The 26,105-nt window shown below is 46.5% G+C and overlaps 1 protein-coding gene across 2 annotated transcripts in view; it reads left to right on the top strand.

Moving 5' to 3' along the window:
• The first annotated feature begins 2,515 nt into the window (after positions 1-2,515).
• Positions 2,516-26,105, top strand: part of NSMF (NMDA receptor synaptonuclear signaling and neuronal migration factor) — an 81,849-nt gene continuing 58,259 nt past the window's right edge. The window contains exons 1-2 of one of the 2 annotated variants that reach the window (XM_037880005.2): positions 2,516-3,138; positions 17,752-17,813. In XM_037880005.2, the coding sequence (XP_037735933.1) occupies positions 2,894-3,138; positions 17,752-17,813 (307 nt within the window). In that variant the 5' untranslated portion in view covers positions 2,516-2,893. The remainder of the gene's footprint in view (positions 3,139-17,751; positions 17,814-26,105) is intronic. The other variant, XM_007067661.4, reaches the window with a different exon arrangement.

Consider the following 26,105-nt stretch of genomic DNA (forward strand, 5'->3'; position numbering starts at 1 on the left):
TTTTTCTGAAAATTCATGAATTACAGCCGAGGGTAAAGGGTTGCCATTTCCTTCAAGTGAAATAAATATTTTTATGGCAATAATTATTGATTTTGTAGAGAAATTTTGCAGTTTTTGCAACAAACACGGCCATTTTGCAGGAGAAAAATGCTGAAGTGGTTTCCCACCATTGAGCCTGATGTTCCTCACACTTACAGTGGATTAAAGAGAGAGAAACTCCATTAACACCAGCAGAGTTTCACAAGTGTAAAACCAGTGGGAGTGAATGGAGAATCAGATTAGTTGCATGGAGAAACTGCCGTTAATTTGTATGAAGAATTTCAGGCAGGAATGGAAAATGATTTGCCTTTTTGTGGCCAGATAAACAGGTGATGTTTTTAACAGTGAGCATGTGTTCTTTTCTTTGTGATTGTGTCATAATAATGCAAATTACAGAAAAATGTGCATACCCCAAGGAGCTTATCTTGTAGGTGCGTGAAGGGTGTGGCCTGGGGGGCACAGAGAGCAGGAGGTCCTGGGTTAGAAGTCTGGATGGCAATTAGAATTTCTCTGCATGGATTTCACCTTTTCATTCTTATACAGTTAATGGACACATCGATTTATTTCTGTTTCGTGTGGATGAGGCTAAGCTGTGACATTTGCACCCAGGGATTTGGTTTGGGCCCATCTCTGCTATTTAAACGAGGCTTGCTGCGCAAGGATAATTGGCAGAATTTGGGAGTGAGGACTGACTGAGGAACACACAACCAGACCAAAGACACAGCCAAAGCAGTGATTATTAGACACATAGATATTGGGATATGGTGCAGAACTTGGGGGCCAGACAGACCCTTCCTAAATATAATAATTTGGGTCTACATGCCACTTTTACAATAACTTCATACTGAAAACTCTCCACCAGCACTCCGAGACCTTATGGCAGCTCCTGGTTTTGAGCAGTGATAGGCTAATGTGTTTACAGAGGTAACTGGTTGGCAGTTAGGGCCCTGCATGAAAAGAGGCAGGGAAGGTGACTCAGGAGGTTGGAGGATCTGGGAGCCATTCTTGTGAAGTGGTGGTTCCCTTCTTAGGGTCTGAGTGTGTCTCTCTCTGCCCCTAATACAACAAAGAGTTCAACTCGGGAAGATTCTGTGCCCAGCTGAGATCCCTTTATGCTACTGTGGGGCCAGAAGTGCTCCCTGGCATCGGTATCCCTACACTGTCTCACACACACAGGACCCTGTGTGTGTCGCGGTATAAGGGAGTGCTGGGGGAATAGCTGAGGTGGGAGGGGGCATGGAACAGCCGAAGGGTGGCTGTGAGGAAGCCACCATTAGCTCAGCCCCTTGTCCAGGAAAGCCTCACACACTTCCCCTTGAGCTGCTGGGAGCCCTTAGCTGTCATTGGACTTAATGGGAGTTGAGAGCACCGAATGCTTTGCAAGGCCAGGCCCTTGTGGTATGTCTACACTGCAAAAAAGAAAAAGAAAAAAAAGAAGCTAACTTGAGTTAAAATAGTAATGAAGACACAAAACTCCATTTTTAAATCTGAATTAGCAGCTCAGGTCACAGCCGAAAGCTAACCCCAGGTAAGAACACGCCTTTGTTTGCAACTGCACTTCACTTCACTGGAAGTGGTGGTGCGACTAGTGCAGGCACACACATCTACACACAAAAGTAGTGTAGATAGACTTGGCAACATGGACTTCAGGCTAGCAATGAGAGTACGACCTGCTGGAGGCCCTGCCTGTGTACTGTGGTTGCTAAGCCACCACATCTCCAGTACTACTGTTAGATCACATCATCCCTTGCAGAGCAGACATACCCTTAGAGAGCATCAGGAGTAAGGTGGTTGGAGGCTGGCATGGGGCAGGTGCAGCTTGCGACTGTGACAGTCACCGGGCGAAGGTGAATTCCCCAGTGGGACTGAATAGGTGCAACTGCAGGAAGGGGCAGCAGGATAGGTTAGACTATTAACGGTGTTTCAGTGGGCTTGTTTGTGAAAACACCTTGTGCTCCGTCTGTAGCTCCCTCACCCCCTTCTCCTCAAGGCCGAGGGCTGGCTCTCAGGACTGAGTGTGGAGCTGGATGGCCCACTCCGACTGGGACCTGCAGGTTGGGAAAAGGCTGGCGATGGAGCCCTGGCCCCAGGCAGCAGCCAGACCGCCTGCCCCGCTCCGCAGGCCACGTTGACTTGGGGATGACTTCAGCAGGACTTTAAAAAGGGGGCTGTTTAAAGATAAGGGATGAGTGGAACACCCCAAGCCTGCTCCTGGGGGGAAGCAGGCAGGGCTCTCACCCCTTTCAAAGGCCCTGCACACAGAGAGAAACACAGGGCGAGAGCTGGGGGCAGATTTCACACCTGGCCCCGGCTTTCTAATGGGCTGATTGAAACCCCTGCTCCAGCCACCCATTGCCACGTCCCAGCTTCGAGGCCCAGCGCCCCGTCCACGGCAGCCCGCGGAGTCCCGGCCGAGGAGCGAGGGCTCCTGGGCAGGCGCGCGGCCCCAGGCGCCCGGAGCACGCGCCGCCAAGTGACACGCGCGGCGGCCGGGGTCGCGGCAGGTGCACTGCCCGCGCCGCTTTTCCAGCTTCCCTCTCGCGCCGCGGGGCGCCCCTTCCCCTGGAGACGAGCCCCCGTCTCCCCTCCTTCCCGTGCCGGCCGTGATGTCAGCGCGGGGGGCGTGCAGGGGGGGAGCCTACACGGCATATAGAGGGAGCGCCCTTGAACCTCCCATTACCCAGCTCCCGGCAGCCGTCCCTGCGCAGGCAGCCGGCGGGGAGCCAGGCCGCGGGTTTGCGGAAGCGTCTGACTAGCGAGAGCCGGGTCTAGTGTGCGGCTCCTCCAGGCTGCCAGGAGATGAGTGGCAGGAGGCAGTGCAGATCCTGCGCCAGGGCAGGGCTTGGCCCCTTGAATGCCAGCCTGGGGTCCTAGTGCACATGGCTCCGCGGCGGGAGGAATAAAGCAGCGGATCGGGGCACGCTGCGGGACTTCGTGCCGTCTCTTTGTTACCGCTGTTTCCCCTCAGCGTTATGGGCGGAGGTTTTGTGCAATGAATGTTGCCTCCAGAGCTTTTCTCCCAGCGAATATGGGCACAGCTGTATCCAAAAGGAAGACTCTGAGGAATGATGCTATGTCTTCTGTAGCAGCTAAAGTCAGGTGAGTGATAACCTCCGTCTAGACAAGTTATGGCGGGGGGGAGATAAAAATAAGTCCCCGAGAAGATTCTGGCCGTGCTGGGAAGAAAACAATGCCTTGCTAAACGAAATGCTAACGCAAATGCAATGTGATGCATGGGGTGTGCAGTCTAAACGTTGGGCTAACTGCATTACAATATCAGCATAGAAGAAATTGGGGCATTTGCAGAGGGCAGGGTGTGTGTGTGTTGGGGGGGGGGGCATAATGAGACTCAGTATTGCAGGTGTTTGCATTTGCCTCCTCTCTTTCCTCCTGGTGAAATTCACTAGGCGAGTAGTGCTTGAACGTGCAAATATTTTAGACGCCTCATTGTTTTTCCAGACACACACAGTATTATCTCTGCAAAGCAAACTAAACTGACAAGACAATCAGTCTTGTTTGTGTGGGCTGGGAGAGAATGTGATGCTGGTTTCTTTGCTCCCTTTATCTTCGGCTGACCTGCAAGCTCCAGTGGAGAATACTGCTTATTTATTTTTAGTTTTATTCTGGCTTTCCAGTGGGTTTAAATAGCAAATGACATGAGGTGTAAGGAACTATCTGCCTAGCGGGAGGCCTGTCAAAAAAAATCACTCATGGGGACACACAAACAAACCTCAAGTAATTAATGGCATTGATTTGCAATCAGGAAATCACATTTGGTATATGAACTTTACATATATAATGACATAACTTTTTGTGTTCCTCAGAAACGCCCTGTATGGCAAAATCTTGTACTGTCCCTTTGGTTAATGTATGTGTGAGTGAGTACCTCAAGGACTAATGAACAGTGCAGTTCACACTGCTTTTAGTAAGGGTACATTAAGCTAATAGAAATAATGTGTCTCTCTCAACAATCCTTCTGTAGGGAATGGTTTCAGAGTAGCAGCCGTGTTAGTCTGTATCCACAAAAAGAAAAGGAGGACTTGTGGCACCTTAGAGACTAACCAATTTATTTGAGCATAAGCTTTTGTGAGCTACAGCTCACTTCATCGGATGCTTATGCTCAAATAAATGTGTTAGTCTCTAAGGTGCCACAAGTCCTCCTTTCCTTTCTGTAGGGAATGTAACTAATGGCTACTTAGAGTAGGAACATTTTTCAGTAGAAACTACATTGTACCTCTGCATTCTAGAAATGCTGACACACACAGTACCTATAGCCATATGGCAAATATTTGAAAAATGTCTAATATATGATAAATATTTGCTTATACTGTGCAAAACAGAAAGTTCACTCCTAAATGTCTGACATGCCAGCACATAAGATTGTACCATGCAGTTCTCTCAAGTGTCATATAACTGTTTTCAAATGAACAACCTTCAAAGAGTTAATTCATCTGTGAAGGTTCTACCCAGGGCATATTCCCCAGCTCTGCTGGCATCATCAATTGGTATTGCTCAATATGCCCTGTGCCAAATGCCCACCCCACCGAGGCAGGGGTTTAATGTTTTAATGAGCTAGTCATCAGAGTGGATCCTTTCAATCCTTGTAAATGGCAAATACTTTGCGTTTGTCTGGTTTGGTTTGCATCATGCAAGCATAGACGATCGAGATACAAAAGGAGCACTTAAAGACGATAAAGTCATCGCGGAGAAACTAAATAAATTCTTTGCTTCAGTCTTCACGGCTGGGGATGTTAGGGAGATTCCCAAACCTGAGCCATCTTTTGTAGGTGACAAATCTGAGGAATCGTCACAGATAGAAGTGTCACGAGAGGAGGTTTGGGAACTGAGAAACTTAACAGTAACAAGTCACCGGGACCGGATGTCATTCACCCAAGAGTTCTGAAAGAACTCAAAAGTGAAATTGCGGAACTATTAACTATAGTTTGTAACCTGTCCTTTAAATCAGCTACTGTACCCAATGACTGGAAGATAGCTACTGTAATGCCAATATTTAAGGAGGGCTCTAGAGGTGATCCTGGCAATTACAGACGGGTAAGTCTAACATCAAATTAGTTGAAACAATAGTAAAGAATAAAATTGTCAGACACATAGAAGAACATAAATTATTGCGCAAAAGTCAGCATGGTTTCTGAAAAGGGAGATCATGTCTTACTAACCTATTAGAGATCTTTTTTTGGAGCGGGGTAAACAACCATGTGGACAAGGGGGATCCAGTGGATATAGTGTACTTAGATTTCCAGAAAGCCTTTGACAAGGTCCCTCACCAAAGGCTCTTACGTAAATTAAGTTGTCATGGGATAAGAGGGAAGATCCTTTCATGGCTTGAGAACTGGTTAAAAGACAGGGAACAAAGGGTAGGAATACATGGTAAATTTTCAGAATGGAGAGGGGTAACTAGTGGTGTTCCCCAAGGGTCAGCCCTAGGACTAATCCTATTCAACTTATTCATAAATGATCTGGAGAAAGGGGTAAACAGTGGCAAAGTTTGCAGATGATACTAAACTGCTCAAGATAGTTAAGACCAAAGCAGACTGTGAAGAACTTTGAAAAGATCTCACAAAACTAAGTGAATGGGCAACAAAATGGCAAATGAAATTTAATGTGGATAAATGTAAAGTAATGCACATTGGGAAAAAATAACCCCAACTATACATACAATATGATGGGGGGCTAATTTAGCTACAACTAATCAGGAGAAAGATCTTGGAATCATCATGGATAGTTCTCTGAAGACGTCCATGCAGTGTACAGCGGCAGTCAAAAAAGCAAACGGGATGTTAGGAATCATTAAAAAAGGGACAGAGAATAAGATGGAGAATATCTTATTGCCCTTATATAAATCCATGGTATGCCCACATCTTGAATACTGCGTACAGATGTGGTCCCCTCATCTCAAAAAGGATATACTGGCATTAGAAAAGGTTCAGAAAAGGGCATCTAAAATGATTAGGGGTTTGGAACGGGTCCCATATGAGGAGAGATTAAAGAGGCTAGGACTTTTCATCTTGGAAAAGAGGAGACTAAGGGGGGATATGATAGGAGTCTATAAAATCATAGAATCATAGAATATCAGGGTTGGAAGGGACCTCAGGAGGTCATCTAGTCCAACACCCTGCTCAAAGCAGGACCGATCCCCGACTAAATCATCCCAGCCAGGGCTTTGTGAAGTCTGACCTTAAAAACTTCTAGGGAAGGAGATTCCACCACCTCCCTAGGTAACACATTCCAGTGTTTCACCACCCTCCTAGTGAAAAAGTTTTTCCTAATATCCAACCGAAACCTCCCCCACTGCAACTTGAGACCATTACTCCTTGTTCTGTCATCTGCTACCACAGAGAACAGTCTAGATCCATCCTCTTTGGAAACCCCTTCCAGGTAGTTGAAAGCAGCTATCAAATCCCCCCTCATTCTTCTCTTCTGAAGACTAAACATCCCCAGTTCCCTCAGCCTCTCCTCAGAAGTCATGTGTTCCAGTCCCCTAATCATTTTTGTTGCCCTCTGCTGGACTCTTTCCAGTTTTTCCACATCCTTCTTGTAGTGTGGGGCCCAAAACTGGACACAGTACTCCAATGTCGAATAGAGGGAAACGATCACGTCCCTCGATCTGCTGGCAATGCCCCTACTTATACATCCCAAAATGCCATTGGCCTTCTTGGCAACAAGGGCACACTGTTGACTCATATCCAACTTCTCGTCCACTGTAACCCCTAGGTCCTTTTCTGCAAAACTGCTGCCGAGCCATTCGGTCCCTAGTCTGTAGTGGTGCAAATCATGAGTGGTGTGGAAAAAGTGAATAAGGAAAAGTTATTTACTTGTTCCCATAATCTAAGAACGAGGGGCCACCCAATGAAATTAATGGGCAGCAGGTTTAAAACAAATAAAAGGAAGTTCTTCTTCACACAGCGCACAGTCAACCTATGGAACTCCTTGCCTGAGGAGGTTGTGAAGGCTAGGGCTATAACAGGGTTTAAAAGAGAACTGGATACATTCATGGAGGTTAAGTCCATTAATGGCTATTAGCCAGGATGGGCAAGGAATGGTGTCCTTAGCCTCTGTTTGTCAGAGGGTGGAGATGGATGGCAGGAGAGAGATTACTTGATCATTACCTGTTAACTCCCTCTGGGGCACCTGGCATTGGCCACTGTCGGTAGACAGGACACTGGGCTGGATGGACCTTTGGTCTGACCCCGTATGGCCATTCTTATGTTCTTATCTGCACATCTGACCACACGGCTGGTGGTAGCTTTCCCAGTGAGGTGATCTTCAATTCCCCCTGTAATAAAAATGCCATCCTGTGAAAAGCCAAACCTACCAAATATCTCCATTTATTGGAATGTCTCAGGCCATTACATTTACCCTTTGAAAGGTTTTCTTTTCATGGTACTTGGCAGGGCCAGCTCCAGGCACCAGCGAACCAAGCAGGTGCCTGGGGCGGCAAATGTAAAGGAGCGGCAGGACGTCGGGCTCTGGGGCAGCAATCTGCCTTCGGTGGCCACTCCATCACAGCATATTTTGTGCTCGGCGGCAATTCAGCGGCGGGGACGCTACTGTTCTTCGGTCACCAGCGGCAATTCGGCGGCTGCACCATCACTCTGCCTCTGTGTTCGGCGGCAAGGTTTTTTTTTTTTTTTTTTTGCCGCCTGGAGCCACAAAAACACTGAAGCCGGCCCTGGTACTTGGTCCATGCTATAGAATTTGGGTGTATATTGCCCATCCCTGTTACCTTTTAATATGATAGACTTATGAGGAAAGATTAATAAAACTGGGAATTTTCAGCTTGGAAAAGACGACTGCGGGGGATATGATAGAGGTCTATAAAATCATGACTGGACTGGAGAAAGTAAATAAGGAAGTGTTATTTACTCCTCCTCATAACACAAGAACTAGGAGTTGCCAAATGAAATTAATAGGCAGTACATTTAAAACAAACAAAAGGAAGTATTTCTTCACACAGTGCAGTCAACCTGTGGAACTCCTTGCCAGAGGATGTTGTGAAGGCCAAGACTATAACAGGGTTCAAAAAAGACCTAGATAAGTTCATGGAGGATAGGTCCATCAATGGTTATGAACCAGGATGGGCAGGGAGAGCCTCTGTTTGCCAGAAGCTGGGAATGAGCGACAGGGGATAGATCTCTTGATGATTCCCTGTTCTGTTCATCCCCTCTGAAGCACCTGGCCCTGGCCACTGTCAGAAGACAGGACACTTCGGTCTGACCCAGTGTGGCCTTTCTTATGGCTCCTGGGAGATCCTGAAAAACTTCTCTGTTGCTTGATGGGACTTGGGATTTAAAAAAAAATATAGATGAGCTTCACATCTTACACTGATTGTGGAACATTGGCCATGACGATGGCAGAGAGCTGGCTCCATCCCTGCTGTGCAGCAAGCTGCAGCCCTCTCAAGATATTTGCCTTTTGTTTCTTGGTGGCTGCTGGGCTGATATTATGTGGACAATCATAAAGGGAATAGGTCCATTAGTAGCACTGGCTGCTTCCCCAGTCGTAGCCGTTCACAAGCAGATTGGAGGAAGTGAACTTTTCATAGGAGCCCGGGGGGCTCTTTTTGCTAGAAAAAATTACAGCAGACTTCTCTGTAGAGCCCAGTCAAGACTGTGCTGACAAATCGACTTAAGGCATCTTGTCACTCTGAAGCTCTAAGGCACAGCTTTAAATCCCGGTGATAGTGGGGTAAGAAGAGAGGAAGTGATGTGGTTAGAAATGGACAGTGCAAAAGGCAATATAGTTCAGATTATTTTAGGGCTGTCAAGCAATTAAAAAAATTAATCACTATTAATCACACTGTTAATAATAGAATACCATTTATTTAAATATTTTTGGATGTTTTCTACATTTTCAAATATATTGATTTCAATTATAACACAGAATAAAAAGTGTACAGTGCTCACTTCATTTTTTATTACAAATATCCACTGTAAAAAACAAAAAATAGTATTTTTCAATTCACTTCATACAAGTGCTGTAGGGCAATCCTTTTATAATGAAAGTTGCACTTATAAATGTAGAATTATATACAAAAAATAACTGCATTCAAAAACAAAACAATGTAAAACTTTAGCGCCTGCAAGTCCACTCAGTCCTACTTCTTGTTCAGCCAATTGCTCAGACAAAGAAGTTTGGTTACAATTTGCAGGAGACAATGCTGCCTGATTCTTGTTTACAATGTCACCTGAAAGTGAGAATAGGTGTTTGCATGGCACTGTTGTAGCCAGCGTCACAAGATATTTACGTGCCAGATGTGCTGAAGATTCATGGGTCCCTTCATGCTTCAACCGCCATTCCAGAGGACATGCGTCCAATGCTGATGATGGGTTCTGCTCAATAACAATCCAAAGCAGAGCGGACCGACGCATGTTCATTTTCATCATCTGAGTCAGATGCCACCAGTAGAAGGTTGATTTTCTTTTTTGGTGGTTCAGGTTCTGTAGTTTCTGCATCAGAGTGTTGCTCTTTTAACATTTCTGAAAGCATGCTCCACACCTCGCCCCTCTCAGATTTTTGGAAGGCACTTCAGATTCTTAAACCTTGGGTCAAGTGCTGTAGTTATCTTTAGAAATCTCACGTTGGTACCTTCTTTACGTTTTGTCAAATCTGCTGTGAAAATGTTCTTAAAACAAACAATATGTGCTGGGTCATCACCCAAGACTGCTAGAACATGAACTATATGGCAGAATGCAGGTAAAGCAGAACAGGAGACGTACAGTTCTCCCCCAAGGAGTTCAGTCACAATTTTAATGAACATTCATTTAAAAAAAATAATGCATCATCAGCATGGACGCATGTCCCATGGAATGGCGGTCGAAGCTTGAAGGGGCACATGAATCTTTAGCGCATCTGGCCTATAAATATCTTGTGACACTGGCTACAACAGTGCCATGCAAACACCTGTTCTCACTTTCAGGTGACACTGTAAATAAGAAGCAGGCAGCAGTACCTCCTATAAATGTAAACAAACGTGTTTGTCTTTGCGATTGGCTGACCAAGAAGTAGGACTGAGTGGACTTGTAGGCGCTAAAGTTTTACATTGTTTTGTTTTTGAGTGCAGTTACTGGGCAAAAAAATCTACATTTGGAAGCTACACTCTCCAAATAAAGAGATTGCACTACAGTACTTGTAGAGGTGAACTAAAAATACTATTTCTTTTGTTTATCATTTTACAATGAAAATATTTGTAATAAAAATAATATAAAGTGAGCAATGTACACTTTGTATTCTGTGTTGTAATAGAAATCAATATATTTAAAAATTTAGAAAAACATCCAAAATATTTAATAAATTTCAATTGGTAGTCTATTGTTTAACAGTGCGATTAATTGTGATTGATTTTTTTTGAGTTAATCGCATGACTTAACTGCGATTAATCAACAGCCCTAATTATTTTAGTTTATAAAGAAATCTGTCCATCAAAGCTTTCAATGCAGCAGGGCCTTGGCAGACTTCTGGAATGTCTGCCCACAGTATGAGGCTAAAATGCACAGTGAATACTTTTTAAATATACATATTCTATAAAGAAAATGAAATTCTCTTCAGCATATAACAGCCCTGTGAGTTTAGCAAGAGGAAAGAAGCTGGAGTGTAGATGTCTTACTGTGGAAAATACAACTTTGGTCATAGAATATCAGGGTTGGAAGGGACCTCAGGAAGTCATCTAGTCCAACCCCCTGCTCAAAGCAGGACCAATCCCCAATTTTTGCCCCAGATTCCTAAATGGCCCCCTTAAGGATTGAGCTCACAACCCTGGGTTTAGCAGGCCAATGCTCAAATCACTGAGCTATCCCTCCCCACAAATGGTTCAGATGATGGCATGGATTTTTGACAGATGGCTAATGCTGGGTGTATGGGAATCATTTTGGGGTGCCACTGTATGTGACTTCATGTCTGGAGGAGATACCCAAATAATACAGGTTTCAGAGTAGCAGCCCTGTTAGTCTGTGTCCGCAAAAAGAAAAGGAGAACTTGTGGCACCTTGGAGACTAACCAATTTATTTGAGCATAAGCTTTCGTGAGCTACAGCTCACTTCATCAGATGCATTATGCTCAAATAAATTTGTGAGTCTCTAAGGTGCCACAAGTACTCCTTTTCTTTTTTCCAAATAATACAAATACTGTGGAATCCAGGATCGGGCCAAGAGACTCTTGCTCATTTTGGCACCTGCTGTACAGGTATGACAAGATGCTGTGGTGATTCTTATGTAGGAACTCTTTGATGCCCCTTGATCAGTTCCAGTTCACATGCTGGGATCAGGAAGCATAGTTGACTGGGCCTGTGCTGGGTGTTCAGCCAGTCAGGTCACAGCACTGGCCGTTCGTAGCTATGGCCCGTGGACCGCCCCTACTGCAGAGATGCCAATCTGCAGGCATATGTGTGGGGAGGGAGGGCAGAAAACCTCCTGACAGTCCCCCTGCAGAATCCACCCTGAACTGTTCCATGGGGGGGAGGCGTGTTCTGTGTGGCAGTGGTTCTGCCCCCAAATCCTTTGGAACCAATCACCAATAGCGAGGGGCCTCCATTCCTCTGCCCTGGTTCTGTGGTTCTCTGACAGTGTGACAGGGGTTTCCACAGCAAGTGCTGCACCCTGGATTTCTGCAGCATGGAGGGGGCAAGGAAGTGAAAATTCAGCTCCCAGTTTCATTTCACGCTGCCACCTTTTCCACAGGGCTTTTAGGGGAGGATGATGCTTGGTTTGCCAGCTCCATCATTGGCCCCTGCCCATACCCTCTTTATCTAGGGCGAGGCCTCTGCAGGGCAGGAGATGGGCCCCAGTAGTGGATTGTACTATCCTGCACACAGAGAGGAGGAGACTCTCCATGTGGGCCTCCAGTCTCCTGTGATTTTATGTATCGTAGAGTCATAGAATATCAGAATTTGTTTACTGTTGTGTGACAAGCATGATAATGTGGTCTCAGCAACAGGTCTGAAACCCCTGCAATCCCTTGAACCGTAAATTCAAATCCCAGCAGGTCTGACTCGGTGCTTCAGCTTTCCCAGATGGATTCATTAACTTCCATGCAATTTACTGCATGTTGGATCTTTTAAACAAGTGTTTAAAAACCAAGGCCCTATCTGCTCTTCATGGACATCACCAGTACCTTCATAAGAACAGGTGGTTGCCCTGGCATTCTTGGTCAACATTACCTCCTCTTCCGACGCAGTTGTAGTGTACGGTGTAATGATCCGGTGCATTGCTCATACTTATAATGTATGAAATATCCTGTATAAGTGTAACATAGAATCATTAGTATATTGCTCTATTCCTTGTTAGAGCAGTGAGTGGGAATAAAGTCTTCCCATGCCATGTCTTGGTGCATACAGTACCATAGCATATGGCGCTTCAGTACATATGAACAGAATGGAAGGATTTATGTTGCATGGCAGGTGGCCTCAGATGATTATTCTTCGTGTGGACGCATAGGGTGGCTCCCACGCCCAGCTCTCGTGTCCTTCCCTTGCCATACGTGCTGCAAGTGAAGTCTTCACAATATACCAGTTTCTGCGGGTTCATGGATCTCATGATGTTTTCTTACAAATTTCCCCACTAAAACTGTGTCAATTCGATGAGCTTATGGCACAATACATATGAACATCCCTTTGCTGCCTCTACACAGCTGCTGGCATGCACACTGGATACCCTCTCCCATGCTCAAGACCCCTTTTATGAGGTTACATGAGATACAATATCCTATAGTAAAAAGTCCTTCCAGATTCACCGTATTGTACAGCATGCCAGCTTCTTGCCAACTGCTGAACCTGTCTAAATCTCCTATATTGTTTTGAACATTTCAATGTCTCTTTTAAAGAGCCGAGCCCAGTGCTGGTACCTATAATAGCAAATAGCAGCAATAAGGAATCTGTTTTAACCAGCAGTGACAGACTTTGTATGAGTTCTGCCCTTGTCAATCTAGGCTAGGTGGAGGAAAATCTGAAGGAGTCTGTTGCTCTTGGACATTGATAGTACCCTGGCTACGCCTTCTGACACCTCTGAGTTGGGGCAACATGTTTAGGCTTTTTGCAGTCACATTATTTACCTGAGGCAAGTTTCCTTTTTTCATACTTGACAGTTAAATGCATATCCCTTGCTCTCTGTGCTCCAAGGTGTCCACCACTGCAAAGGGTTTTCTGTCCAGGTCATGGACAATTTTGGTGGGTTTGGAACCACATTGGCTGTGTTCATAGTGCCAGAATTGAGGGGTGGGGGAAGTGGGGCAAACAAGATCTATTAATAATAAATGTTGCTAATAAAACTTTATTGTTTTTTTTGTTTGAATTACAAAATTAGAGCATGAGAACCCTGTAGCTGCCATGTGCTTGATTTTAGTAAAGCATTCAGTAGTGTCTTATGAAACTGTTGTGATTTTAAATTGGCTTAGGTAGGAAAACTACCATGTATAATTGCGCATTGGTCACAGACTCTAAATAAAGAAAGGGTTATGATAAACTGCAGTGTATTGAGGAGTGGGCTGCCTGCGGCAGAGACTGGTAGTAGGTCTGGTTTAATTTAACTTCCCCATTAACAGTCTGAAGGAGGGAGTACCCAGTGCATAAGTGGCATTTGCAGATGGTGCTAAACTGCAATAGCTGTGAAAACTGGTGAGGGCAGAGAAATAACACAAAGGGTATGGCATAGATAAATTACACATAAGCTACACGAGATGGAGCTTGGCAAAGTGCAAGCTAATACACCTGGGGAAAATATCTGAAACTCTCTGAGACAATGAGAAGGGATTTGATACCAGAAAGCAGGAATGCAGAAGGAGACCAATGTGTTAGTGTGGACAGCAAATTAGACAGGAATTTGAAATGGAATTGCCTGCAACGTATGCATATAAATGGCTGAATATTGTACTGATACTGTGCTAGTCTCACTGGTCGATAATCTGGTGATGGACAATGGTCAAGTGTCCATGCTGATCTTTTAGGTCAGTCCAAAGTGCTTGATACCATGGACGGTGACATTTTGTTGACATGTCTGCAGACCCAGCCCAGAGTGGACAGCAACATTCTTGAGTGAGGTTTTGAGTAATTCATTCAGAGGGGGGTTTTGAGTAATCACGCATGTGCCCTGATCGCTCTCTCATGTGAGATACCATGGGGTCTATCCTGTTGCCTCTTCTGTTCCTGCTGGGGAAGATAGTGAGATGTTTGAGGTGAGGTCTTTGGAGCACAGCACAGGGACGGTTCCTCAGATTGGCCCCATGCAACAGCAGGGGCGGGGAGGTTCTTATTCATCTCTCAGCAGCTGTGCAGGGGCTGCTCACAATTTGGGCCTTAAGAAATGATGGAGATGAATTTGTCTAGACTGTAATTGACAAGTGAAGAGGTAAGTGGCATTCAGCATATAGTATGCAAATTCTTCAAAAAATAAAGAATGGGACCAGCTCAGATTTTAGGGCAGATGGACAATCCATACTGGGCATCAGCAGAGATTTCTGGGACACTGATTGGATTGAGGTGCACTTACATCTTTGGAACAAATCGGAAACTAAAGTTAATCTAAATAATTCCAAATCCTTTATTTATATAAAACCCCATGCACACGTAGCATAACAACAACTGATGTGAGAGCTGACAAGCTCTTATTTCTCCACATAGATAATTTACGTGGAATGAGGCAGAGGAAGAATTTCTGACACACACCAAACCAACCAACCCTGCAGTCTCTTCATTTCATGCATGTGGAAGGCTCATTATGTGTATACAAAGGAATGGCACCCTAGGGGCCTGACCCTGCAAATCCTTACTCGCACAAGTAGCCCTTGCTTATGTGAGTTACCCATTGACACCATGTGAACAAGGACTGCTTGTACGAGTAAGGATTCCTGGGATCAGGCCCCTAAATTTGGACTTGTATAATGCAAGGGCCGTATTGTGGCTGACATCTGGATGGGTGCACAAGGGGGTGGGAGGGCACAAGGAGCCTTCACCCTGGTTGTGTTAAAAAAAGAACTAGATACATTCATGGCGGATAGGTCCATCAATGGCTGTTAGCCAGGATGGGCAGGAATGGTTTGCCAGAAGCCTCAGTTTCGCCAGAAGCTGGGAATGGGCGACAGGGGATGGGTCACTTGGTGATGACCTGTTCTGTTCATTCCCTTGGGGGCACCTGGCATTGGCCACTGTCAGAAGACAGGACACTGGGCTAGATGGACCTTTGGCCTGACCCAGTGGGGCTGTTCTTATGTCCTTGAAGCAGAGGTGAAAGCGGGCCGGTAAGGCGTACTGGTAGGAAGTGACTGCCGGTACGGGCCTGTACATAGCCGATGTTCAAGCTTTAATGTCCCTGCCCCTTCCCCTCCTTCCCCCCCCCGACCCCGGTTGGTGATCCTGCTGGTAGGTTTTAACATCTCTGCCCCTTTCTCCCCGCCCCCCAGGGCCACCAACGGAGGGGCGGGGGCAAAAGGGGCAGCTGCGTCAGGGCCCAGTGATTTAAAAGGGCCTGGGGCTCCTGGCCACCGTTACTGCAGCAGCGGACGGAGCCCCAGGCCCTTTTAAATCACTACCAGAGCCCCGGGTGGTGCGGGCTGGGCAGCATGGAAGGGCTGGCTGGGGGAGGCTGGCCCCCCAGCCCCACCACTCCTGCCTGCGGCCCCGTCCCTTCTGGGGGCCTGGAGCAGGGCCCCCGTACCAGTAAGCCTTTTATGATACTTTCACCCCTGTCCTGAGGCACGGGTGAGTCACAGTAGCATCCCCTATATCCTCCTAAATTTTCAAGCTAGACAAATTCAGACAGGAAATAAGGCATAATTTTTTAACATCAGAGTAATTAACTGCTGGAACCACATAGAATCACAGAATATCAGGGTTGGAAGGGACCTCAGGAGATCATCTAGTCCAAAGCAGGACCAATCCCCAACTAAATCATCCCAGCCAGGGCTTTGTCAAGCCTGACCTTAAAAACCTCTACCTCATTCATACCAAGGGTCGTGGTGGATTTTCCATCACTGACCATTTTTAAATCAAGACTGGATGTCTTTCTAAAAGATCTACTCTAGGAAAAATTCTGGGGCAGGTCTCTGGCCTGTGCCATACTGAAGGTCAGCCCAGATGATCACAATCGTCCCTTCAGCCTTGAAATCTAGGAATGTCCCAAGTGCAAGGGTGGCTTCCTGCTGGTGCCCCTTGGGGGGCTACCCTGACAATGGGGTGGGACTCTAGCTCTGCCCCTCCCCACACCACACTGTAACAAAGGCACAGGGGAGAGAGCATGCTGCCCCCAAAACAAGCCTGTCTCAAAGGAACATTCTGTCTTTGGACTGGACATGTGGGATGGATGACAATATCAAAGCCTTAGCACGCTACGTTTGCTATGTGTAGCTAAGCAGAGAACTAACCAAAGCCCTGCCGCTTTCACAGGTGGAATCAGCTCTCCAGCTCAATATATTTTGCATCCTGCAATGGTAAAGTTATTAGTCCTGGGGAAATCAGATCGCTTCCCTTCTTTATTGCTCTGATAGTCTCCATTTCCAGTGTAATATTGTTTGCGGCTCACAAATGGGCCTTTCATTCTTACCTATGCCAGGCACACTCGTGAATACGCTCTGGGGAGATAGTGTATATGTGCAGCGAGGAAAACTCCTGACTGCATGGGTGAAGGGCTGCTGCACTGTCCTGTCCATCAAATGGCAGAATAGAAGGGAAGTCAGCAGCTGAGAGTAAGTGTAAATTTGAGTACAAGTGCTGTTGCTTTCACAAGCAGCCTCTCATGGCAGCAACTGCAGCTTCACCTTGAGAGCCAGAGAGTCTTACTCTGAGGTCAAGCACCTTTGAAGGAGAAAAATAGCAAAAGTACTCCAGCAGAGAGAGAGAGAGCTGTCTCCATTGCAGCTCACCTTCCTACTGTGCTACCTACTTGTTGTAAATGTAATTATTGTCATGAGCGTGTTTGTTTATTTTTACTGGTCTTAATGACCTCTTAAACAATCTTGTTCAGTAGCACCAGGGGGAGTGTAATGGGTGCCCCATAGCTTGGGGTAAGGTGAATGGATGGCTATTCATATTGTAGGAGCTGGGGCTGCTAACATGCTGGAACATAAAGAAAAAGGATCAGAAGGTTGGTTGTGACTGGAATGTAGAGGCTCTCTTCACTAGGCTGCCACTCTGAATTTGACCCAAGCTGGTAGCTGTTACCATGTCAGGGCCATTTGGCAGCTCTCGGAAATGAGGCAGTGCAGCCCAGTTCCAAGTGGTCAAGTTTCCAAGTCATAAAAAACAAGGCCATATTGTACAACAGTTGGTTCCCTTGTTTGCAGTCTCACCAGAGAGGCCAAAGGCTGAACAAACCATGGAGCTGCACTTCCATCTCGCTCCTAGAGATGTTCCAGTCCGATACAAGCTGAGGCACCCTTAGCCATCATAATGACAGGTTTCAGAGTAACAGCCGTGTTAGACTGTATTCACAAAAAGTGTATGCATCCAATGAAGTGAGCTGTCGCTCACGAAAGCTTATGCTCAAATAAATTGGTTAGTCTCTAAGGTGCCACTAGTCCTCCTTTTCTTTTAGCCATCATAGTGTACTTGTGTTGGCATCAGCTGGAAGTAGAGGGAGGAACAAGGGGACTTTTGGGAAATAGCACTCATTAAAATGCTCTTTGTGATTGCAAATAGCTGTTCCAACACTAACCTTTACTCCTCTCTTTTTGTATCTGCCGCTGTGTGTTCCCTGGCATTTGGATTTTCAGGGCAGCAAGGGCTTTTGGAGAGTATCTTTCACAAAACCACCCTGAGGGCAGAAACGGCTCAGGTAAGAGAAATCTTGTGTGTCCTTTATCCTGATGTGTGGATGGTGCTCATGTGTCACAGTGGACTTGGTAAGAATAGGGCAAGTTGTAGTGTTAACCCACATTAGTTGGTTGAGATAAGCTCAGTCCTAGGGTTTACCTTCACCAACGTGTTAAAATTACAGTTACCTACTCTCCACTAGGATTTTAGCATGTTAGCTAATGTGTTAAAATAAAAACACACCTGTGTAGTGTAGACACCCCTAGAGGTGGTCCCTTGTAAGCGTGTAGATGGGTGTGGCTCTCCTTCGCGGGCGGTCTCTGAGGGAGGCCATGCCCCTTTGCTACAGTCTTACAGATCAGTGTTGAGGCATTTTGATGGGAGAAGCTTGCCCGGCTGTTCCCTAGGGTGTCCCTGTTCTGTAGAGAAAGACAAGAGGCTCCAGAGCTGTACATACAAAACATTTCACTCGCAGTGCAGCCACTAAAAGCCCCGATGAAGACATCAGGCTCCTCTGCGGGGGAGGAAGTTTTTAATGGGACGTAAAGGCCTATGGACGTAAAGGCCTACGGACGTAGGACGTAAAGCCCTAGGACGTAAAGCCCTAGCATTTGCAATTTGGGACCTCAGCAACACAGCTGACGTTTTGCACATGTGGGGAACTATCTTTTGTCCCCAATGTATGAAATAATACATCCGCTTTTGCCAGACAGCCAGGTAACTCCCTGCTTAGCCAATGCTGACAACCTACGGAATTGGCCGGCCTGCTGAAGTGCTGGTAAGAAGTGTGATGTCCCTTTGCATTTGTTAGGTATGATAGTCTCAGACAAAATAATGCCTCTGGGGTGCCGATGATTCATAGGTACCAAGGCCAGAAGGGACCGTTGTGATCAATGTCTGCTTTGGTGCTGCATGCTACGGAGAACAGCCGAGTGCCTTCAGCACAGTTGCCCTGACCCTGACCTAGCAGGAACAGCAAGCAGTGATGGTGTTAGTATGCTGCACGTGGGGGAAAACGGAACCAACGGAGGCTCGTTATTCTCAGAACCTGTAACATGTATATGTGCACTTACAGTGGTGCATGTTCTTGGATCCATATTAGCCTTGAGGGGACAAATCCGAGTGCTTGTGACCCTAACTATATGTCTGTGGGCACAGATCGGACAGTGAAAGGGTGAAATAAATGTACTTGTGCCTGCGGCCCTTATGGAAAAACCTTAGAGAATTGAATAGGATCTAAATCAATAGGGTTCAATAGAAATTGGTCTAAAAGCCCGTAGAATATAATAGAGAAGGGTGGCCAGCTTGAGCCTGAGAAGGAGCCAGAATTTACCAATGCACATTGCCAAAGAGCCACAGTAATACGTCAGCAGCCCCCCATCAGCTCCCCCACCCACACTCCCAGCACCTCCCACCCACTGGCAGCCCCGCCGATCAGCACCTGCCCCTCCCGATCAGCTGTTTCGTGGCATGCAGGAGGCTCGGGGGTGGGGGGGGGAGCGAGAGTACAAAAGGCTCAGGGCAGGGGGCAGGAAGGGGTGGAGTGGGGGCAGGGCCTGTGGCAGAGCCAGGGGTTGAGCAGTGAGCAAATGGAAAGTTGGCACCTGTAGATCCAGCCCCGGAGTCGGTGCCTAGACAAGGAGCCGCATATTAACTTCTGAAGAGCCGCATGTGGCTCCGAAGCCACAGGTTGGCCACCGCTGTAATAGAGAATACAATCTTTTCCATAGATTTATTAATCATCTTATGAAATTCTATATAATTTTAGCATATTCTGTAGGATATGATGGAGCAAAAATCATTACAGTAGGAAGGTTATTCTGTTAAATTCAATAGGGCTTTTGTGGGTGCAAAATGTGGGCACAAGTTTCCGTTGTCCCCACAAGCAGAGAGGTCAGATATCAGCCTTTCCGCAAATGTTCTCCATTCTATGGGTTTGATCCTTGAGCACTCTGAGGGCTTTGCTGGATTAAAGCCAAACTGTGTGCTTAACTTTAAGATAATGAGTAGTCCCATTGACTTCAATGGAATAAATTAAATGCTAAAAGTGAAGCACATGGAGTCACAGAAGATTAGGGTTGGAAAAGACCTCAGGAGGTCATCTGGTCCAACCGCCTGCTCAGAGCAGAACCAACACCAACTAAATCATCCCAGCCAGGGCTTTGTCAAGCCTGACCTTGAAAACCTCTAAGGAAGGAGATTCCACCACCTCCCTAGGTAACCCATTCCAGTGTTTCACCACCCTCCTAGTGAAATAGTTTTTCCTAATATCCAACCTAGACCTCCCGCACTGCAACTTGAGACCATTACTCCTCGTTCTGTCATCTGCCACCACTGAGAACAGCCGAACTCCATCCTCTTTGGAACCCCCTTTCAGGTAGTTGAAGGTTGCTATCAAATCACTCCTCACTCTTCTCCTCTGCAGACTAAACAATCCCAGTTCCCTCAGCCTCTCCTCATACGTCATGTGCCCCAGCCCCTACTTTATTGCTTTGCTGGATTGAGTCCAGAGTGCTCATCATCTTGCAGGATTGAGCCTCATGTGTATGTGAATGCACAGCGCGTGTGTGTGCACTAGGTGTGTGGCTGTGTCGTATATGTATTGGCACACCGAGAGTCTTCACTTGGTGAGACCTGCAGGCTTTGTAGTGTGAAAACTAGGGTTCTAAAAAGGGACCATAGGCAGCTCTTTTTATTGTTGACTATTTATACTGGGATAGTGCCCCGAAACCTCAATCAGAATCGAGGCGCAGTGTGCTAGGCACTTCACAAATGCTTAGTGAAAGACAGTCCCTAACTTAGAGTCTACTGACAAAATAAGTGTGGGAAAGGGGGTAGCGAGGACCAGTATGGCAGTGGTAGAAACACCTGGCTATGTAGACTAGCTGTGCGTGCAGCGTCGCCACTTAACTTCCAACGCTGCTGTTATGATGAGAGAAGCCATGGTGGGGTGAATTTATATTCTATTTCCTTGAAGTGACAGTAATCAGCATTGCTGTTGTTTACACTCCTTCACTCATTGGGACATGACTGATTTGGAATTATAAGAGAGGCCACATGTATGATAAATCCTCAACTTAGAGAAACTGTTTCACAGAACTCCTACTCTCGCCCCATTGTATGAATCCACCCGGGTATCCCTTCAAAAAGGGGACTCACGCAGCCATGCACATGCTGCTGGATAGATAGAGCTGAGGCAGCTCTTTCAACCCTTGCTTAACAGAATAGGAGAATCCTTCTCATCACCCATTGAAATCCCAACCAAGTCAATTACAGATTTTTTTTCAGCTGTGTTGAGGGGCCTCCCTGCACAGCAGAGCTCTCCTGAGCACCCTGACTCATTCTCCTGGTTGGGAGTGCCTAAGTATGTCTTGGCTTTGGAGGTGGATAGATTTATTTATTTATTTATTTATTGCCATCTGCAAACCATACTCCTCACTTGTTTCCTCTGGTGGGAATTTGGCAGCTTCTTTCTGCAGGAGAGACAGTTTTCAATGCCCTCCTGCCTATACATTCTTCCAAATACAGCCCACGTCTCACCCTTAAGGAATGCACTCCAACAGTCCATGCTCTTTGAAGAGCGCTTGCCAAACTCTAACACATTTTGCCATCTTTCATCCATTCTCCTGAAATAGCTGTGTGGTTGGTCTCTGCTCCCTTTCTCATGAGTGCTGATTACTAGGATTGTGTGTTGATTTGTTTGTGATTACTGAGATTGTTGTGTTTGATCAGAAACTGCCTCCTTTCTCACTAGCCTGCTCCTATTGTCTAGTGCCGAGCCTATGACACAGCAGTCACTTTGTGGGGATGGTTGTGACATCTAGGCTGTTCTCAGTGGTAGCAGATGACAGGACAAGGAGTAATGGTCTCAAGTTGCAGTGGGGGAGGTTTAGGTTGGATATTAGGAAAAACTTTTTTACTAGGAGGGTGGTGAAACACTGGAATGCGTTACCTAGGGAGGTGGTGGAATCTCCTTCCTTAGAAGTTTTTAAGGTCAGGCTTGACAAAGTCCTGGCTGGGATGATTTAGTTGGGGATTGGTCGTGCTTTGAGCAGGGGGTTGGACTAGATGACCTCCTGAGGTCCCTTCCAACCCTGATATTCTATGATTCTATGACATCACAGAATGGATCAGATGAAGGCTAAACTGGAGTTTATTTGCAGGACTTGAAGTATTTGCAGTATCTGAAATACGCGTTCATGTTTCATATGTATGTCAGGAACCCTGTTAGAGACAGCATTGGCTCCTGACAGCTAAAGGAAACATGAATGTGTATTTCACTGCAATATTTTGGGTCTAGATTTTCTATAGATTTATATTTTTCACTTATTGTGTCACCTGAATTTCCTTTTCTTCCTCTTCCCTCTTGTAACTCACCCTGTTTTTATTGTTCTGCCTGCCGGACTCTTGGGTTTTAACTGCCCCCCTTTCTTCAGTCTAAATTGCTCTTCTGTCACCTTCCTCCTATGTTCCACCTTTACATCCGCTCCAATCGGTCCTGCTTTCTCTCTCCTAAATTCACTCCCCTCTACCCTGGCTGGAGTCCCAGGAGGGCAGAGGGAGATGATAGGGGCAAGAAAATGTCCCTAGGATCAGATTAGTCCTGCCCTTTCCCACTAGAGTCAGGGGGAGCCAGAGGCACTCAGATACAGCAGTGATAAAAGCCTTACTAGGTAGACACGTGGATAGCAGGAACCTCATCTCCCCTAGAAGCACTGTGGACAGGGTTTCCTCTTGCTCTGAGGGAGGAAGCGCTGGCAATGGTGCAGACTTCATGCTGAAGGGCAAGCAAATGGGAGTCTTCCAGCCAGGACACCTCTTCCTTTGCCAGGTGCAGCTAAGCCTTCAACTCTGAGGCAGAAGGCTGGAGCCCCAGAGACTCCCCATCCAGACACGAGCTCCTCCACTGAGATGCCAGCAGCACTGACACCCTCTGAATTCATTCCAGCACTGCCCCACCCCATGGTCTGACTGACACTTCCTTTTGGTTTTGTGTTGACGGAGGCTGGGGCGGGAAAGCGGCTGAACCTGTGGCTTTGGCGGTTCCAAACTGTTGCTTCGTGTTGCACCGGTGACCTGATAATCTATTGTCTTTCAGAGGTAGCTTCTGCCTTTGGAGTGTGTGTGTGTGTGTGTGTGTGTGTGTGTGTGTGTGTGTGTGTGTTCACGTGCGTGTCTCTGGAGAGTGTGAGTGTGTTCACGTGCGTGTGTGTGTGTGATAGGGCAGGGAGCTGGGGGTGCGATAAATCATTGCAAACCAATTGTATATCAGCAGGATGGGCCAGCTGCCACTGTCTGGATGGTGTGGCAAGCTGTGATTCATTTGGAAGGCTTTGGATGGGGTGCTGTTTGCAATGCTTCTGCAGTTGACAGATGCCCAGCCCTCAGGCACTGAAGCTGTGAATGGTAGGTAGACTCCTCCTTCCCTGTGGAATTAAATTCCCGTCGTACGTATCGGCAGACAGGATTCTGCAGAGTACCGCAGTGCGTAACTTCAGCAAGAACGATTTTTGTTGGAGGAGTGGAGAGTGTTTATTACCACTTAACATTTTTTGTTTTGGGAGATGGGTCCCTGCTAACTAAACATGGGATTTGGTAGCTTCATGAGAGTGAGCTCTTGGGTGACTGGCAGTCCAGGTATATGTTACCTGCTTTGTGTCTTGTTGTGAAGGTGTTTTTCCAGGTGGCTTTAGAAGGGAGCAGGCGGGTCTTCTCTGCTGTTGGACAGCTTGTCTTAGCTGTCACGTTGCTCATGGGAATAACTGGCCATGCTGCATTTGGTTATTGCAGGCATGGGAACATGAGCCATTTTTCTACCATTGCTGCCATTTTGGAATAGGCCAGCTGTCCTATTAGATGATGTGTTATTGGTAGAGGATGAAGGTTCTGCAACCCTGTGGGCCACTGAGATATCTTTCTGGTGGTCCTTGGATGCTATGAGGGAGGGTTGGGCCCATGCTGGCTGACCTAATGTAAACTTCATGCATAACCTCATGGCTGAGAATATAATGCGTGGTGTGTGTGTGTGTGTGTGTCTTTCTTTTGTCAACCTGTCCTCCTCTTCCTGTCTCCACCTCATCCCTGGATTATCCTGATCAGTCAGGAGGTACCTGGTACAGGAAGGCTCCCAAGATGAGCAACATTTTGTGGGCTGCACTAGCATTTTGAACCTCAAAACCCGCTGACCCTCATGAGGTTGTTGCTACCAGCTGGAGGCTTTTCATGTGAAGCCCTGGAGTGGAGTTAGTGCAGAATAGATTGCTGTCCTCTGGAGTAATGATCTGCAAGGGAGAGGAGGGGAAAGAATATGTTAACCAACGGTCACTCACAGAGGCAGATGTTTAAAGGCAGCACACGTGAAAGTAGTAAAGAAATAATCATTCCAAGTCTTACCACTCTGTGGGGGGTGAGTGCCTCTAGACTTCCCAGAACTCCCTTCGGCACTCACACAGCAGCAGTGTTGGAGGCTCCAGGTTGAGATGTTCGCACAAGAACACAAGGGTACAAACTGGCCATGAATAACTTTAGGTGGGAAAGAGAAGGATTCTGACCATCAGAGGAGGAAGGTCTGGAACAGCCTCCTAACCGGCAACGGGTGGTAGGGGAACAACCTAGCTAGCCTTAAGGTAGAGCTTGAGAAATTTATGAACCATAGAATATCAGAGTTGGAAGAGACCTCAGGAGTCATCTAGTCCAGCCCCCTGCTCAAAGCAGGACCAATCCCCAATTTTTGCCCCAGATCCCTAAATGGACACCTCAAGAATTGAACTCACAACCCTGGGTTTAGCAGGCCAGTGCTCAAACCACTGAGCCCAGAAGAGGATGACCACAGGTGTTGCAGTTCAGCAGAGATGTGTGATGGTTCAAGATTGGAATTGCAGGGGGTATTGTGTGTCAAACAAGACTGAAGAGTGTTCCCAGAGTTCTCTGAGTGGAAACTTGCTCAGTTCACATTCTGCCTGGTTCTGACTGGTCCCTATCACTCTGCCGGATTCTTTCAGATGCAGCATGTATCTCCATAGCTCATGAACATTCATTTGCCCTAACATGAACAGCATGGGTGCATGTTTGAAAGAAGCTGCAGATCTAAATTCTCAAACCCTGCTGTTCCTTCTCATCTCACAAAGTTAAGGGCCCAGAGGCAATAGCTGTCCCTTCATTTAATGGCAAAGCTATAATATAGCTGGAGAACTATAATAGCTAGAGAAGCGTAACTGCAAAAAAAGGAAACACACATTTTCCGAAATCGGAGGTGATAGTTATTTCCTCTTTGTTCCCTAAAACAGTGGGATTTATCTAGATGTCCATCTCTTCTTTGTCTCCAGTGCTGGGTTTGGGATTCTGGATCCAGGACACTTTCATCCTCAGTTTGGTTGCTAACAGATTTGCTCCCTTTTATCTCCTGCTGTCCTCACTCAGTGGGCCAAAATCTGCTCTGACAGCTTCACTGAAGTCAGAGGGCTGATACAGAACAGAGTTTGGCCTGATATATGGGGCCAGTTCCCCAGCTGATGTAAATTGGTGACAGCCAGCTGAGAATCTGGTCCTGAGTCGGTACAACAGTGTGCTCAGTGTAAGAAGGCAAGAGCAAGGAAATGCTGTTTCTGCTTTTACAGAGACACTGTCAAATAAAAGGGCATTTAAAGGGTCAATTTAAAGGAACATGTCACTGGGTCAGACAATGCACTCTGTTTGACCTACAGTGGGTTAAAATTATTTTATGCCGAGAGAGTCCTCTGGAGTCTAAGTATCTGTTTTTTAGCGGGTGAAAATCCAAACTGCGCTGACAGTGACAGAAGTATTTTTGTTCTGTTTCTGTATCCAGTCAAGGGATTACAAATGGGTTAACAAATATTATTCAGATAATTATGCTGGTGTCATTGGCAATGTCTAATCAGTGATGCTCATGATGTGAGAGCTGTGTGGGCCTGTGCTCCATGCAAATTGGAAAAAGAAAGGCCGCTCTTTGCCAGATAGGAATGAGCAAAACCAGTATGGAAAGAAGTGTCATGTCCAAGCTTCTGAGGAAGGTGTTGGAGTGAATAAACCAACGCTAGTGGGCTGGGAGATTGGATGGATCACAGGGCTGATAATGAGATATTGAACATGTGATGGGTTGGATCACAGCCCTTGGGGCTGCCAACTGATATGCCAAGACTACTTCTGCCCCTGCTTTCCCTGCCACCTTGGGACTCCAGCACCCTGTCTCACTGAGCCAGACATGCCAGTCTGCTCCAACACAGACCCAGGGTCTGAACCACATGCCCCAAAGCTGCAGACTTAACTGAAAACAACTTAAGAAGTGTTCCCATCC

Source organism: Chelonia mydas, chromosome 16, assembly GCF_015237465.2.
Source record: "Chelonia mydas isolate rCheMyd1 chromosome 16, rCheMyd1.pri.v2, whole genome shotgun sequence".
Taxonomy (NCBI): Eukaryota; Metazoa; Chordata; order Testudines; family Cheloniidae; genus Chelonia; species Chelonia mydas.